The 11,852-nt window shown below is 49.4% G+C and overlaps 1 protein-coding gene across 2 annotated transcripts in view; it reads left to right on the top strand.

Annotated features, from left to right (window-relative positions):
- Positions 1 to 6: 6 nt before the first annotated feature.
- The window catches only part of CEP104 (centrosomal protein 104), a 43,374-nt gene continuing 31,528 nt past the window's right edge, over positions 7 to 11,852 (top strand). For both annotated transcript variants that reach the window (XM_058552731.1, XM_058552730.1), the window contains exons 1-4: positions 7 to 205; positions 4,038 to 4,164; positions 10,401 to 10,574; positions 10,856 to 10,994. In XM_058552731.1, coding sequence (XP_058408714.1) covers positions 4,052 to 4,164; positions 10,401 to 10,574; positions 10,856 to 10,994 — 426 coding nt within the window. In that variant the 5' untranslated portion in view covers positions 7 to 205; positions 4,038 to 4,051. The remainder of the gene's footprint in view (positions 206 to 4,037; positions 4,165 to 10,400; positions 10,575 to 10,855; positions 10,995 to 11,852) is intronic.

Here is an 11,852-nt window from a genome sequence, read left to right as displayed (position 1 = left end):
CGCCGCGGCCCGGCTGATGGACACGGGTGGCCGGGGCTGCTACTCGGCTGCCACCGCAGCTGCGGCTCGGGGGTGCGGGCCGGCCCGGGACGGCGGGCGAGGCGCCACCTGAGCTCTGCCGAAGGCGCGGCGCTGCCGACGGGCGGCGGAGAGCCCTGGGGTCGTGCGGGCGCCGAGGTCCGGGCGAGGCCTCCGGTCCTGACAGGTACCCGAGCTGGCCGGGAGCGCGGGCGGGGCGCGGGCCAGGGCACAGGGGCCCAGGCCTCGCGGGTCTGGGCGCGGACCTCCCGCCGGGGCGGGGCGCTCACCCCTGGCCGGTGGTCCGGAGCGCCGGCCCCAGGGTGGGCGCTCCTGCACGCTGCGTCACAGCCCCAGGTCCGCCCCTCGTTCGCCTCCCTCGGCTCCTGTATTTAGCGTCGGACCCTCTTCTCGTATCCCGACTGCTCCGTCTGGACGCACAGCTGTAGTGACCCAGAGCTCCGTGGCTGACCAAAATGAGGGAAGACTGTGGCTCGGCCCCCGTGCAGTTCAATGCTGATCCCGGCCCCCTTTTTTGGTACCTCCTAAATTTCCGATATTCTGGGAGTCCCTTTCAGTCCTTAAAATTATTTGACCAAAAATCATTTAATTGTGTAACGTTTATGTTTTTTTAGAAAGAAAAGTGGAAGCAAGTTTTGTCTCCTAGTCTTGTAGCAAAATGTTCGGAAGTTGCTAATTGTTTCCATTTAATTTATAGATGTCAATGCCCCTGATACATATTGACAAGTAGACTTCATAGAAGGAACTCCAGAGTTCCCTTTTTCCATGCCGGTACCAGCATGTGCAGTAAGGGAGCAGTGGAGAGGGAGTGACTGCGGACTGGGGAGAGATGCATCTGGGGCTTGCTGGGGGTGGGGTCCCGCGTGCTAATAACTGAGCGTCCAGCAGAGCCTTGGTTCTTCCAAAATGTTAACGGTGATTTTTGTAGAGCCTAATGGTAGTGTCACCCTTTAGTGACACCCCGAGTATCTCACGTAACGCTTGAAGGTTTCCGCAAAGAGGACTCTAGGCTGCAAGGGGGAAGGGCTTTAGATGGGCGTGGCTAAGAAGGAATCCTTTTCAAATACCCAAACTGGGGTAACAACGTTGCCATTACACTCCCACCTGGTTCCTAAATGCCAGCGCTTTGTTTTGGATTTACTGAGGCAACATAGTATAGTGGACACATCTCTATTCGGATTTAAGAGGTCCTGTGTTTAAATCTTAGCCGCGTAGCAGAGGGTATTGGTCAAGGTCAGACTCTGGAACCTGACCACCTGACCAGCTGAGAACAAACCCTGCCTGCGTGGCTTACTAGCTGAGTGAACCTGGGCACGGGCCTCAGTGTGCCTCGTGTTTCCTCGTCTCTAAAGTTGGGATGAGATGAAACCTACATCAGAGTTGTTAGGAAGGTATAAATATGTGTCTGGTGCTGAAGACAGTCCCTGGCAGCCGTGAGGGCTTTAAAGGCACTGTCCGTCTACAGGCGAAAGTACTGCATGAGGGAGTGAGTCTATACACTTATTGGGTAATATGAATAGAATTTCACATTTTAAGATATATAATCACATTCAGTTGAAAATGTTAAATAGATACCTACTATTTTCAAGGTGGGACAGGAAGTAACAGGCCCTGCTCTTCAAGATGATCAAAGGATTTGGGGCATTCAGAGCAGAGGGATGGACTTGAGACCTCAAGATAAGAAATGAGGCTTGAAACTACAAGAAGAGTCAGGACACAGAGTCAGCCCTTCAGCCCTGGACAGGGAGCCCATCGAGGATTCTTGAGTTAGGGCATAGATGCCAGTGACCTGGCTGGGCTTGAGGGGGGTTTGTCGGCAGGAGCATAGGGTGGGGGCAGTGCTCCAGGTGGGGAGACCTGGCCGTAGTTGTCGTCTAAAGACAGTGGGATAGAGAAGAAGGGATGTATCAAATCGCCATTCCAAAGGCAGGACCAAGGAAACTTGGCACTTGATGCCTGGGGAGGGGGAGATGCCGAAGTAGATGGAGGGTGGGGAGGGCGAGGTGCCAGGAGGAATTCCGTTCCTGCACGGAGAGCTGGGACCACAGGTGGGGCTGTGTAGCACACTGTGGATTAAATCACACTCGTCCATTTTTTGTGCCTACTTTTCGTGATTTTCTGGGTTAGTCTACTTTAGTTTTCTTCTACTATTCTGTGACATCTGCAGTGAGCTTTGTATAAAAAATAACTAGATCTTTAATGATGGTTTATCATTCTATTTTTAATGCTTTTGTTCATACATTCCAAGAAACATTAGGTGCCAGCCAATAATTAATTTATTGATGTGCTCCTCTTCAGGTTCTCAATGAAAGTAAAAGAAAGATCTAGATCATGCTTCCAGCATGTTTAAAAAGCAAAATTTCATGTGGGATGTTTATATGTTACCTCCTGTTGAGAATTTCAGTTAATAGTATGTCCTCCAGAAAATTTTCTGGAAAATTGTTTATCCTTTGTTTTAGTGAGGACTCTTTTGGCTGCCAATACTTAAACCTAACTTAATTCCTAACTGGAATTTGAATTGAAGAGGAATTTGATTGGCTCAGTGACTGCAGAGTAACCGAAAGTCCCGGAGTAGCCTGGGCTTTAAATGTGAACCCAAGGCTCACAGGGTGTCTGTGCCTCTCAGCACTGCTTCCCCAGTCAGCCCCCCTCTCCAGCAGGTCCTCCCACCTGGTAGCCTCTAGCAGCTCCAGGCAAATATCCTACCGCCATAATCCCAGCAGGAAGAAAACTTCTCTTTCCCAGTAATGCCAGCACAGTCCTGGGATTGAGTCTCGTTGGTCCAGCTGAGTCCTGTTCTCATGTTCCCATCCCTGAACCGCTTCCTGAGGAGCCATGTGGAGCTCATGGACTGACCAAGCCAGGGAAACGTGCCCGCCCCAGGCAGAGAGCTGAGGAGCACAGGGTGGGGTCAGCAGCCCCGCAGATCTGGGTGTGGGGAGGGCAGAATCACCCAGAGAAATTGCAAGTGAGGTGCTGTTTTCAAACGAGCAGGCAAAAAAGATGTCACAACATCCACCCCAAAGCGATGATATTTAACTATGAACAAAGTCGAGTTCACTAAAAAATCATTCAACTGGTGTTTAAATATCTCCTGTGAGTCAGTCACTCAACCAGGCGCTGCATGCACATTTCTATACTTAGTGTGTCTGTCTGTACTTCTGCTCACCCTTCTCTGGTCATGCATTTTCATTTATCAGTTACTATTATACCATTGATTAAACTGCCCTTTTTTTGTATAACTTATTAGCAACTGATTGTATTAGTTTCTTAACTAATATGAAAAACTTGGTATTTTTATCTTAGCAAAAAACACTTTTGTTTTTGCCATAACAACGTACCACAACCTGGATGGCTTAAAATAACAAAAATTTATTCTGGAGGCTAGAAGTTGGAAATCAAGGTGTCAGTAGGGCCATGCTCCCTCTGAAGGCTCTAGGGGAGGGTCCTTCCTGCCTCTTCCAGCTTCTGGTGGTTTCCAGCAATCCTTGGCATCCCTTGGCTTGTAGATGCAATGCCCTGATCGCTTGGCCATTGTCACATGGCCTTCTCCCTGTCTGTGTGTCTTTTCTTGTAAAGACACCAGTCGTATTAGAGTAGGGCCCACCCTACTTCAGTATGACCTCATCTTAACTTGATTACATCTACAGAGGCCCTGTTTTCAAATAAGGTCACATTCACAGGTACCAGGAGGTAGGGCTTGAACATACCTTTTTGGGGGACACAATTTAACCACAGCACTGGTCATGCTTTTTGGACATGTGTTTGGGAAATGTCAAGATAACTTAAATGATACTTTAAGTAGAAGTGGAGCCTCCTGTAAAAAGTGCTTAAGAAAAAACCAGACTCTTTCAAAGTGATGGAAAAATTCTCACTACGTTGTGAATTACTTTGTGTGTTAGCAAAGCATGAACTAACATTTTCAATGTTATAATATGGTGATAATATGTTACTAAGTTCCTTTATTCTAAAGAAGGCTTTCCTGCTCTTGTAAACAGCCCCAGCTCCCAGAATGCCCCACAAGATTGGATTTGTAGTTGTCAGCTCGTCTGGACACGAAGACGGCTTCAGTGCCCGGGAACTGATGATCCACGCACCGACCGTCAGCGGGTGGAGGTCACCCAGGTGGGCCAGACAGGGGCCTGTGGGCTGCGGGCAGCACTGGTGCTGAAGGGCACATGGGCTCCTTTCATTCTAAGCTTCTAATTGCATTATAACTCAGACATCAGAACCCCAGGATCGTCAGCTTGTGCTGCCGTGTCATCTGTCTAGTTACATGATGGATTTTTGCCTTCTGTTTATGTTTTGAAGGAAAATTTGTTGGATCTTTTTCCCTTATAACATTAACCCACGCTCACTTAAGAAATGCACAAGTATGGGAGAGTAGAAGGAAGAAAAGTGATCCCCGTAGTTGTTTAGCCACGGTCCCTGATCATGTGTGGGTCTCACATTCTCGTCTGTGTTCTTGGCAGAGGTTTGTGTTTGCAGATTTCTTGGTTTCATGGTTGTGCTCCTGGGTAAAATATTTTGCACCTAACTGCTTTTATATAATGCCAAACTTTGACCAAAAAAGTCTCTTTCAAATTTATCTTGAATATTTGCACACCTTCTTAAAAATGTTCATTACTTGAGTAATGTAATACTAGTTAGTATTTCTCTGACATTTAAGTCTTTTCCTGAGAGATCTTCACTCTTCACCAAAGGTAGAGTCATAGTTGTTGAGTAGCCAAGTGCCCAATAGGCTCCGTGCACTTCATCAGCATTGGTCGTATGAGGCCGGCTCACTCCCGCTGCCATCACCTCCCCAGTGTCCCTGCTCCTCCTGCCACCCACCCGGTCCCATCACCTCCCCAGTGTCCCTGCTCCTCCTGCCACCCACCCGGTCCCATCACCTCCCCAGTGTCCCTGCTCCTCCTGCCACCCACCCGGTCCCATCACCTCCCCAGTGTCCCTGCTTCTCATGTCAGCCACCCGGTCCCATCACCTCCCCAGTGTCCCTGCTCCTCATGTCAGCCACCGGGTCCCATCACCTCCCCAGTGTCCCTGCTCCTCATGCCACCCACCCGGTCCCATCACCTCCCCAGTGTCCCTGCTCCTCATGTCAGCCACCGGGTCCCGTCACCTCCCCAGTGTCCCTGCTCCTCATGTCACCCACCCGGTCCCATCACCTCCCCAGTGTCCCTGCTCCTCATGCCATCCACCTGGTCCTGTCACCTCCCCAGTGTCCCTGCTCCTCCTGCCATCCACCCGCTACCGTCACCTCCTCAGTGTCCCTGCTCCTCATGTCACCCACCGGGTCCCATCACCTCCCCAGTGTCCCTGCTCCTCATGTCAGCCACCGGGTCCCGTCACCTCCCCAGTGTCCCTGCTCCTCATGTCACCCACCCGGTCCCATCACCTCCCCAGTGTCCCTGCTCCTCATGCCATCCACCTGGTCCTGTCACCTCCCCAGTGTCCCTGCTTCTCATGTCACCCACCCGCTACCGTCACCTCCTCAGTGTCCCTGCTCCTCATGTCACCCACCTGGTCCCGTCACCTCCCCAGTGTCCCTGCTCCTCCTGCCATCCACCCGCTACCGTCACCTCCTCAGTGTCCCTGCTCCTCATGTCACCCACCCGGTCCCATCACCTCCCCAGTGTCCCTGCTCCTCATGTCAGCCACCGGGTCCCATCACCTCCCCAGTGTCCCTGCTCCTCATGCCATCCACCTGGTCCTGTCACCTCCCCAGTGTCCCTGCTCCTCCTGCCATCCACCCGCTACCGTCACCTCCTCAGTGTCCCTGCTCCTCATGTCAGCCACCCGGTCCCATCACCTCCCCAGTGTCCCTGCTCCTCATGTCAGCCACCGGGTCCCATCACCTCCCCAGTGTCCCTGCTCCTCATGTCACCCACCCGGTCCCATCACCTCCCCAGTGTCCCTGCTCCTCATGTCAGCCACCGGGTCCCATCACCTCCCCAGTGTCCCTGCTCCTCATGCCACCCACCTGGTCCCGTCACCTCCCCAGTGTCCCTGCTCCTCATGCCACCCACCTGGTCCCGTCACCTCCCCAGTGTCCCTGCTCCTCCTGCCATCCACCCGCTACCGTCACCTCCTCAGTGTCCCTGCTCCTCATGTCACCCACCCGGTCCCATCACCTCCCCAGTGTCCCTGCTCCTCATGCCATCCACCTGCTACCGTCACCTCCTCAGTGTCCCTGCTCCTCATGTCACCCACCCAGTCCTGTCACCTCAGTGTCTTTACTCTTCATGACTTGTTTTCCAAGTCTGAGTAGAAGGTACTGTTTACTCCTAACTCGTAAATGTGTAAATATGTATGACATTTTAAATTCAGTATATATACTTGTGACTTGCTTTTATTCAGAAGATGTGTTGCTGAAAAGTTGACTGTAAATCCCATTTAAAATTAAAATCTATTTTCCTTTTGGAGTTTTTGAGAGGACCCAATAAACAAGACTCCCGTTCCCTGCCCGAGTTTTGAATGAACTGAGAAATGAATCAGAAGAGTGAGGCAGATGGAGACAGATGGCCCCTTTAGTGCTGATGAGACTGGTATTGGGGAACAAGGGCATTATGTGCAGGCAGGTAAGCTTCCCCGGACTGAATCTGCCGCAGCTATGTGCCTGCCCAGCCAGGGCAGCCTGACCCGGTGGAGCCGGGCTGGAGGGGCAGCACCGGGCTCGCCTGCACGCCCCCCCAGACTCACCAGTCCATGCACCCGGTCTCTCGCCCAGCAAGCGGGACCACAGTTGCATGCAAATGCACTCCCCCCACACACACATCTCCCTTCAGCAGAGTCCTTTATGCTGGCTGCATTTGTTCTGTGCTTGCTTATGGATTAAAGATACTTACAGACAGCAACAAGGTACCCTGTTAGTAATATTCATCAAGGTAACACTAATATGATTCTTTCGTGCATTGACATGCATCTCTTTAAGACATAAGCTACACTCGTTTTAGTAGTAAGCTTTCAGACTACACCAAAGAAAGGGATATATGTACCTTGGTCACCACAGACTCAACCTGGGTTTGGCTCCAGGTCTTCTGACTTCAACATAGCGTGTTCCCCAAGGTCACGCACAAAGCAGGAAGGCAAAGGAAAATACCCTCCAACCCCGTTCCTTAAAGAGAGGACGGGGCCCTCTGTTACCCCAGGTTCAAGAGGGCGTGCTCCGGGACCTGGCAGACACAGCGCCGGTGGGCCGGTCCTCGGGCCGTACCAGGGTGCGGGGAAAGCTCCTCCAGTACCCCTCCCTCTGCGACCTAGGAGCTCAAAGAGCCTCGACTCTCCAGAGGGCAAGACACACGTCTCTAAGAGAGCAGAAAGTTTACACCAACAACTAGAGCCTCTGGGCATGAATTTTTTATTGCCAAATTATTTTATTTTTATTTATTTATTTTTTCAGTGAGGAAGATTGGCCCTGAGCTAACGTCTGTTGCCGATCTTCCTCTTTTTGCTGACAAAGATTGGCCTTAGGCTAACATCTGTGCCCATCCTCCTCTATTTCATATGTGGGATGCCTGCCACAGCATGGCTTAATGAGCGGTGCGTAGGTCTGCGCCCGGGATCCGAACCTGGGAACCCCAGGCTGCCGAAGCAGAGTGCGAGAACTTAACCACTACACCACTGGGCCAGCCCTGCCAAATTATTTTTATTTAAAAAGAAATCTAAAGCTAGCACTTTTATCTTGAAAAGGTAGATACATACTAACCCTTTTAAATGTATTGTTTCATTTTATAATCAGCTTGAAAGATATTTTTGATTCATCTATAAACTCTTTATAAGCCACATTTGAGTAGCTAAATCTTTTTTTTGAAGGATTTCAAAGTATTGGAAAGATTGAAGGATTGGAAAAAGTATACAATTTCCAAATTTTGTCAGTTGTCTTAGTTTTCTTTGAGTTTTGGAGGTTTTTTTAAAAAATAAAGGATCTTTTTCATAGTATATTACTAGGTGTCCTTATATTTAGAATGATCTCACCACAAGTTCTAATATGTGTGCCCTGCATTTAAAAACAGTAAATGTCTTAAATGTCTGAAGCAGCACTTGACTGCCATGAGGGATTGACGAGTATCTGTGTCGTGAGTTGCCTGGTTTCCCAGAGCTTCCCAGCTGCCCTCCTGCCCCAAAGGCATCCCTCTTCCAACCTTTGCATTTTTGAAAACTCAGTATTAGGAAATACCAGGTGATCGTGCCCCCAGAATTAGAGTCCATTGCGTCTGTAGTCACTGGCCCCGCTTTCTCATCACACCCTCTCCCCGTCCATCCTTTTACGTCCCTCGGAGTTAAACATAAAGGTTTCCACAGAGTTGCATCCGTCAGCCTAATATTTCTTTCTATACTCTTCCCTCTTCTTTTGTTCTGTCCCCGAGGGTCGGGGAGCTCACCACGTGCCTCATGTGATGCCGGGAACTCATTACATATCAGCAAGCCAGGAGGAGGCCACAGATAGCCTCACCATGGATGGTGGATGAGGAGGAGGCCTAGTCATCCTCTTAGAAGCTGAAGGATAGCCGTGAGCCACTGGGTGGGTGGCAGTGCCACTGCGGAGGTGGGGAAAGCTGCAGGAGGAGGAGACTGGTCCCGGCAGGATGAGGCAGCTGGGGTCAGGAGTTTGTTTTGTCCGTGTCCCATCTGATGTCTTTCAGATGCCTGTATGGAAATGACAAGTCACCAGCTAGGTTACAGGATCAGACTCAGGGCCATGTTTAGTTGGGGTTCCGTGATAAGCAGGATGCTTTTAAAGCCAGGGGGCTGATACGATCCCCCATGGTGAGTGTAGATAGAGAAGGGGGCCTGGAACCTAGCTCAGGGGCACATTCAAGGCTGGACAGAGGGCAGGAAGGCCTGAGATAGGAAGAGGGCCAGGATGGGGTGGTCATGTGGGCTCAGTCATGTGGGCTGAGTGAGGTCAGGACCAAGAAGTCCACATCGCACTTGGCTTCATGGAGGGCAGTGGTGGCCTTCACAAAAGTAACTGTGGAGGTGTGGGGCAGAAGGCGCCTGGGGAGGATTGGGACAGGGGGGCTTGAGAAAGCTGCCATGGTGACTGCAGATGGCTCCTGCGTGATGTTTGCTGAGGAGGGCAGCCAGGAAATGGGGTGGGCACTGGAGAGGGATGCAGGGTCATAGGAGGGTTTTCTAAAAATGGGGGTTTCTAGAATGTGTGTGTGTATTGATTCGAGTGATCGGGTAGGGAGAAAGGCCAGGGTGCGTCCAGTGCTGGGGCAGGCTGGCTCTGGTGCATTTCCGCCAGGTGAGTGGGGGAGGGTGGGGCTGCTGGGAGGAGAGGTGGGAGAGAGGTGATGAGAGGGGCCGGGCGTGGCAGGTGGGCAGGAATGTGCACACTCACGGTGTCACTGAGCTGACAGAGGGCAGTGACGCTGTTGGAGGAAGGGCCTTTCTCCACTCACCATCCTCAAAGCTGCCCCTGCTCAAGGGCACTCAGTGCCCCGCTGTTCTGTTAACCCAGCACTTGCCAGCTCAACACATGTACTATCTGCTGTCTTTAAGGACTGTGCTCTGTTGCCTCGGTCATGACCACGTATTGCAATGTGAGGTCTTTGCTAACACTGTGTTTCTCTACCCGGTTCTCATTTAGGTTTTTAATGTGCTTTGTCACTTCTAAGCAAAATTAGAAGCTCCAATATGGACAGTTTTGGGCTTCTCCTCCAGATCACTGAGCACACGTGGTCGGCACTCATTAAATATCCATTATTGCTTTTCACTCATAACTCAGGATTCTGTAAGCATGTGGCTTTCCTGAAGTATTTAGCTTCCTGTGGAAAATCCTTTGGTTCTGTCTTGCCCTCTAGTACAACCCGTTAAGACTGATGAGTTGGGGCCAGCCCGGTGGCATAGTGGTTAAGTTCACGTGCTGCACTTTGGTGGCCTGGGGTTCGCAGGTTCCTGGGCGCAGACCAGCGCACCACTTATCAAGCCATGCTGTGGTGGTGTCCCACATATGAAGTAGAGGAAGATGGGTACGGATGTTAGCCCAGGGCCAATCTTCCTCAGCAAAAAGAAGAGGATTGGCAACCAATGTTAGCTCAGGGCTAATCTTCCCAAAACACACAAAAAAAGACTGATGTGTTTATCCCATAATAAACTTCAAGTTTCATTTCAAACAATTTACTAGCTGCCAGAAGTGTGATTCACGTTGGGTGGCAGGCGGATCAAGTCAAATCTTAACTCTGAGCCTCAGCTCCGACCTAGAAAAGCCAGAGACAGCAGGAATAGCATCGTGGTCCCCTTATATCATCAGTACCTACAGACCTACCATATTACATGGAAGAGTGGGATGCAAACATCTAGAACCCTCTGCAGTAATCGTGTGAAAAAAACAAAAATGTATTTGCTTTCAGATTTTGCCAGTTTCCACAAGAAATTGTTCTTCAAATGGTGGAGAGATGTCGAATAAGAAAACTACAGTTACTTGCTCACCAGTATATGATTTCAAGTAAAATTGAGTTCTACATCAGTGAAAGCCTGCCTGAATATTTTGTGCCGTATCAAGCAGAGAGATTTCGAAGACTTGGGTAAGAATGAAATTTAAAATTTATCATGGTCACTCTTAACCTGACCAATTGCCTCAAAGCAATTAAAAACTAATGAATTGCCCCTTGCCTTGCTCTTGAGGAACTTGTCTTAAGAAGAATACTAATTAGAATTTGATTTCTGGGCTTTTTTCCTAGATTTTTTTTCATTCTAGACTTAACTTTTATTTAAACCCATTGAGTTCAGTAGGAGCAGAGGGGCAGTTTTATTGACAGCATGTTTCCATATCAACATGATCCTTGAGTTGCATCTTCCCTTTTAGCTATGTCTCTCTCTGTGACAACGAAAAGACAGGCTGCAAAGCCCGGGAACTCAAATCCGTGTATGTGGATGCAGTAGGACAGTTTCTTAAGCTGATTTTTCACCAAAACCACGTCAACAAATACAACATATATAATCAGGTGAGACTCACACACCTTTGCCTTTGACAGCCCCCACCTCTTTGCTGGATTCCGTTGTCCTGTACCTCTTCGTAAAGGCGTCTTCCAAGTCTTCTATGGAGGTGGTCTCCTTCATGGAGAATGTTAAGCTCCTCTGGAGCTGTGCTGTGCCATCAGGAGCTGCTGGCCACACGTGGCTGTTGCACACTGGGAGCGTGGCTGGTCCAAATGTGATGGGCCGCACGTGTCAACTAGACACTGGACTTCAGACTCAGCACGAAAAAAGAATCAATTACATGATGAAGAGATAATATTTAGGATATGTTAGGTATAAATATAATATTAAAATTAATTCTATCTATTTTTAATTTTTTTCTGTATCTACTAGAAACTTAAAATTACATATGTGGCTTGCATTATATTTCTGTTGGACAACACTGTTCTAGATAAACCCACTAAACTTTTACAAGATAAATCCCATGGTAGAAATTGGAAATGTGGTTTCATGTTGCATGCAATCCAGAATTTCTCCAGCTCCAAGCTACTAGTTCTTAATCTCTTCCTCCTTCCCTCTCATTCTTTTCTTTTTTTTCGCATGATTAACGTAGTGGAAAAAAGTTGTGTCCAAAGCAATCTTTTAATTAGCACAAATATTTACAATACTCCCTCCCCTCCAAGAGGAATGCCAGCATCCCAGCGTGTGAAAGCTTTATACCAAACCAGTGAGTGGAAGGAGAGCTCTGAGTTATGTTGCTCCGTCCGTTGCATCAGTGTTTGACAGTAAACTGGAGGAATGATTCTTGACCGTTTTCTTCCTCCACCCCATCTGCATGTATCCACCAGTAACATCCCGGTTACTTAGTTCAGTGACCGTGATGC

The sequence above is a fragment of the Diceros bicornis genome, chromosome 13, assembly GCF_020826845.1.
Source record: "Diceros bicornis minor isolate mBicDic1 chromosome 13, mDicBic1.mat.cur, whole genome shotgun sequence".
In the NCBI taxonomy this organism is placed as follows: Eukaryota; Metazoa; Chordata; class Mammalia; order Perissodactyla; family Rhinocerotidae; genus Diceros; species Diceros bicornis.
The sequence above is the reverse complement of the archived record's forward strand: the minus strand, read 5'-3'. Positions and strand labels throughout refer to the sequence as shown.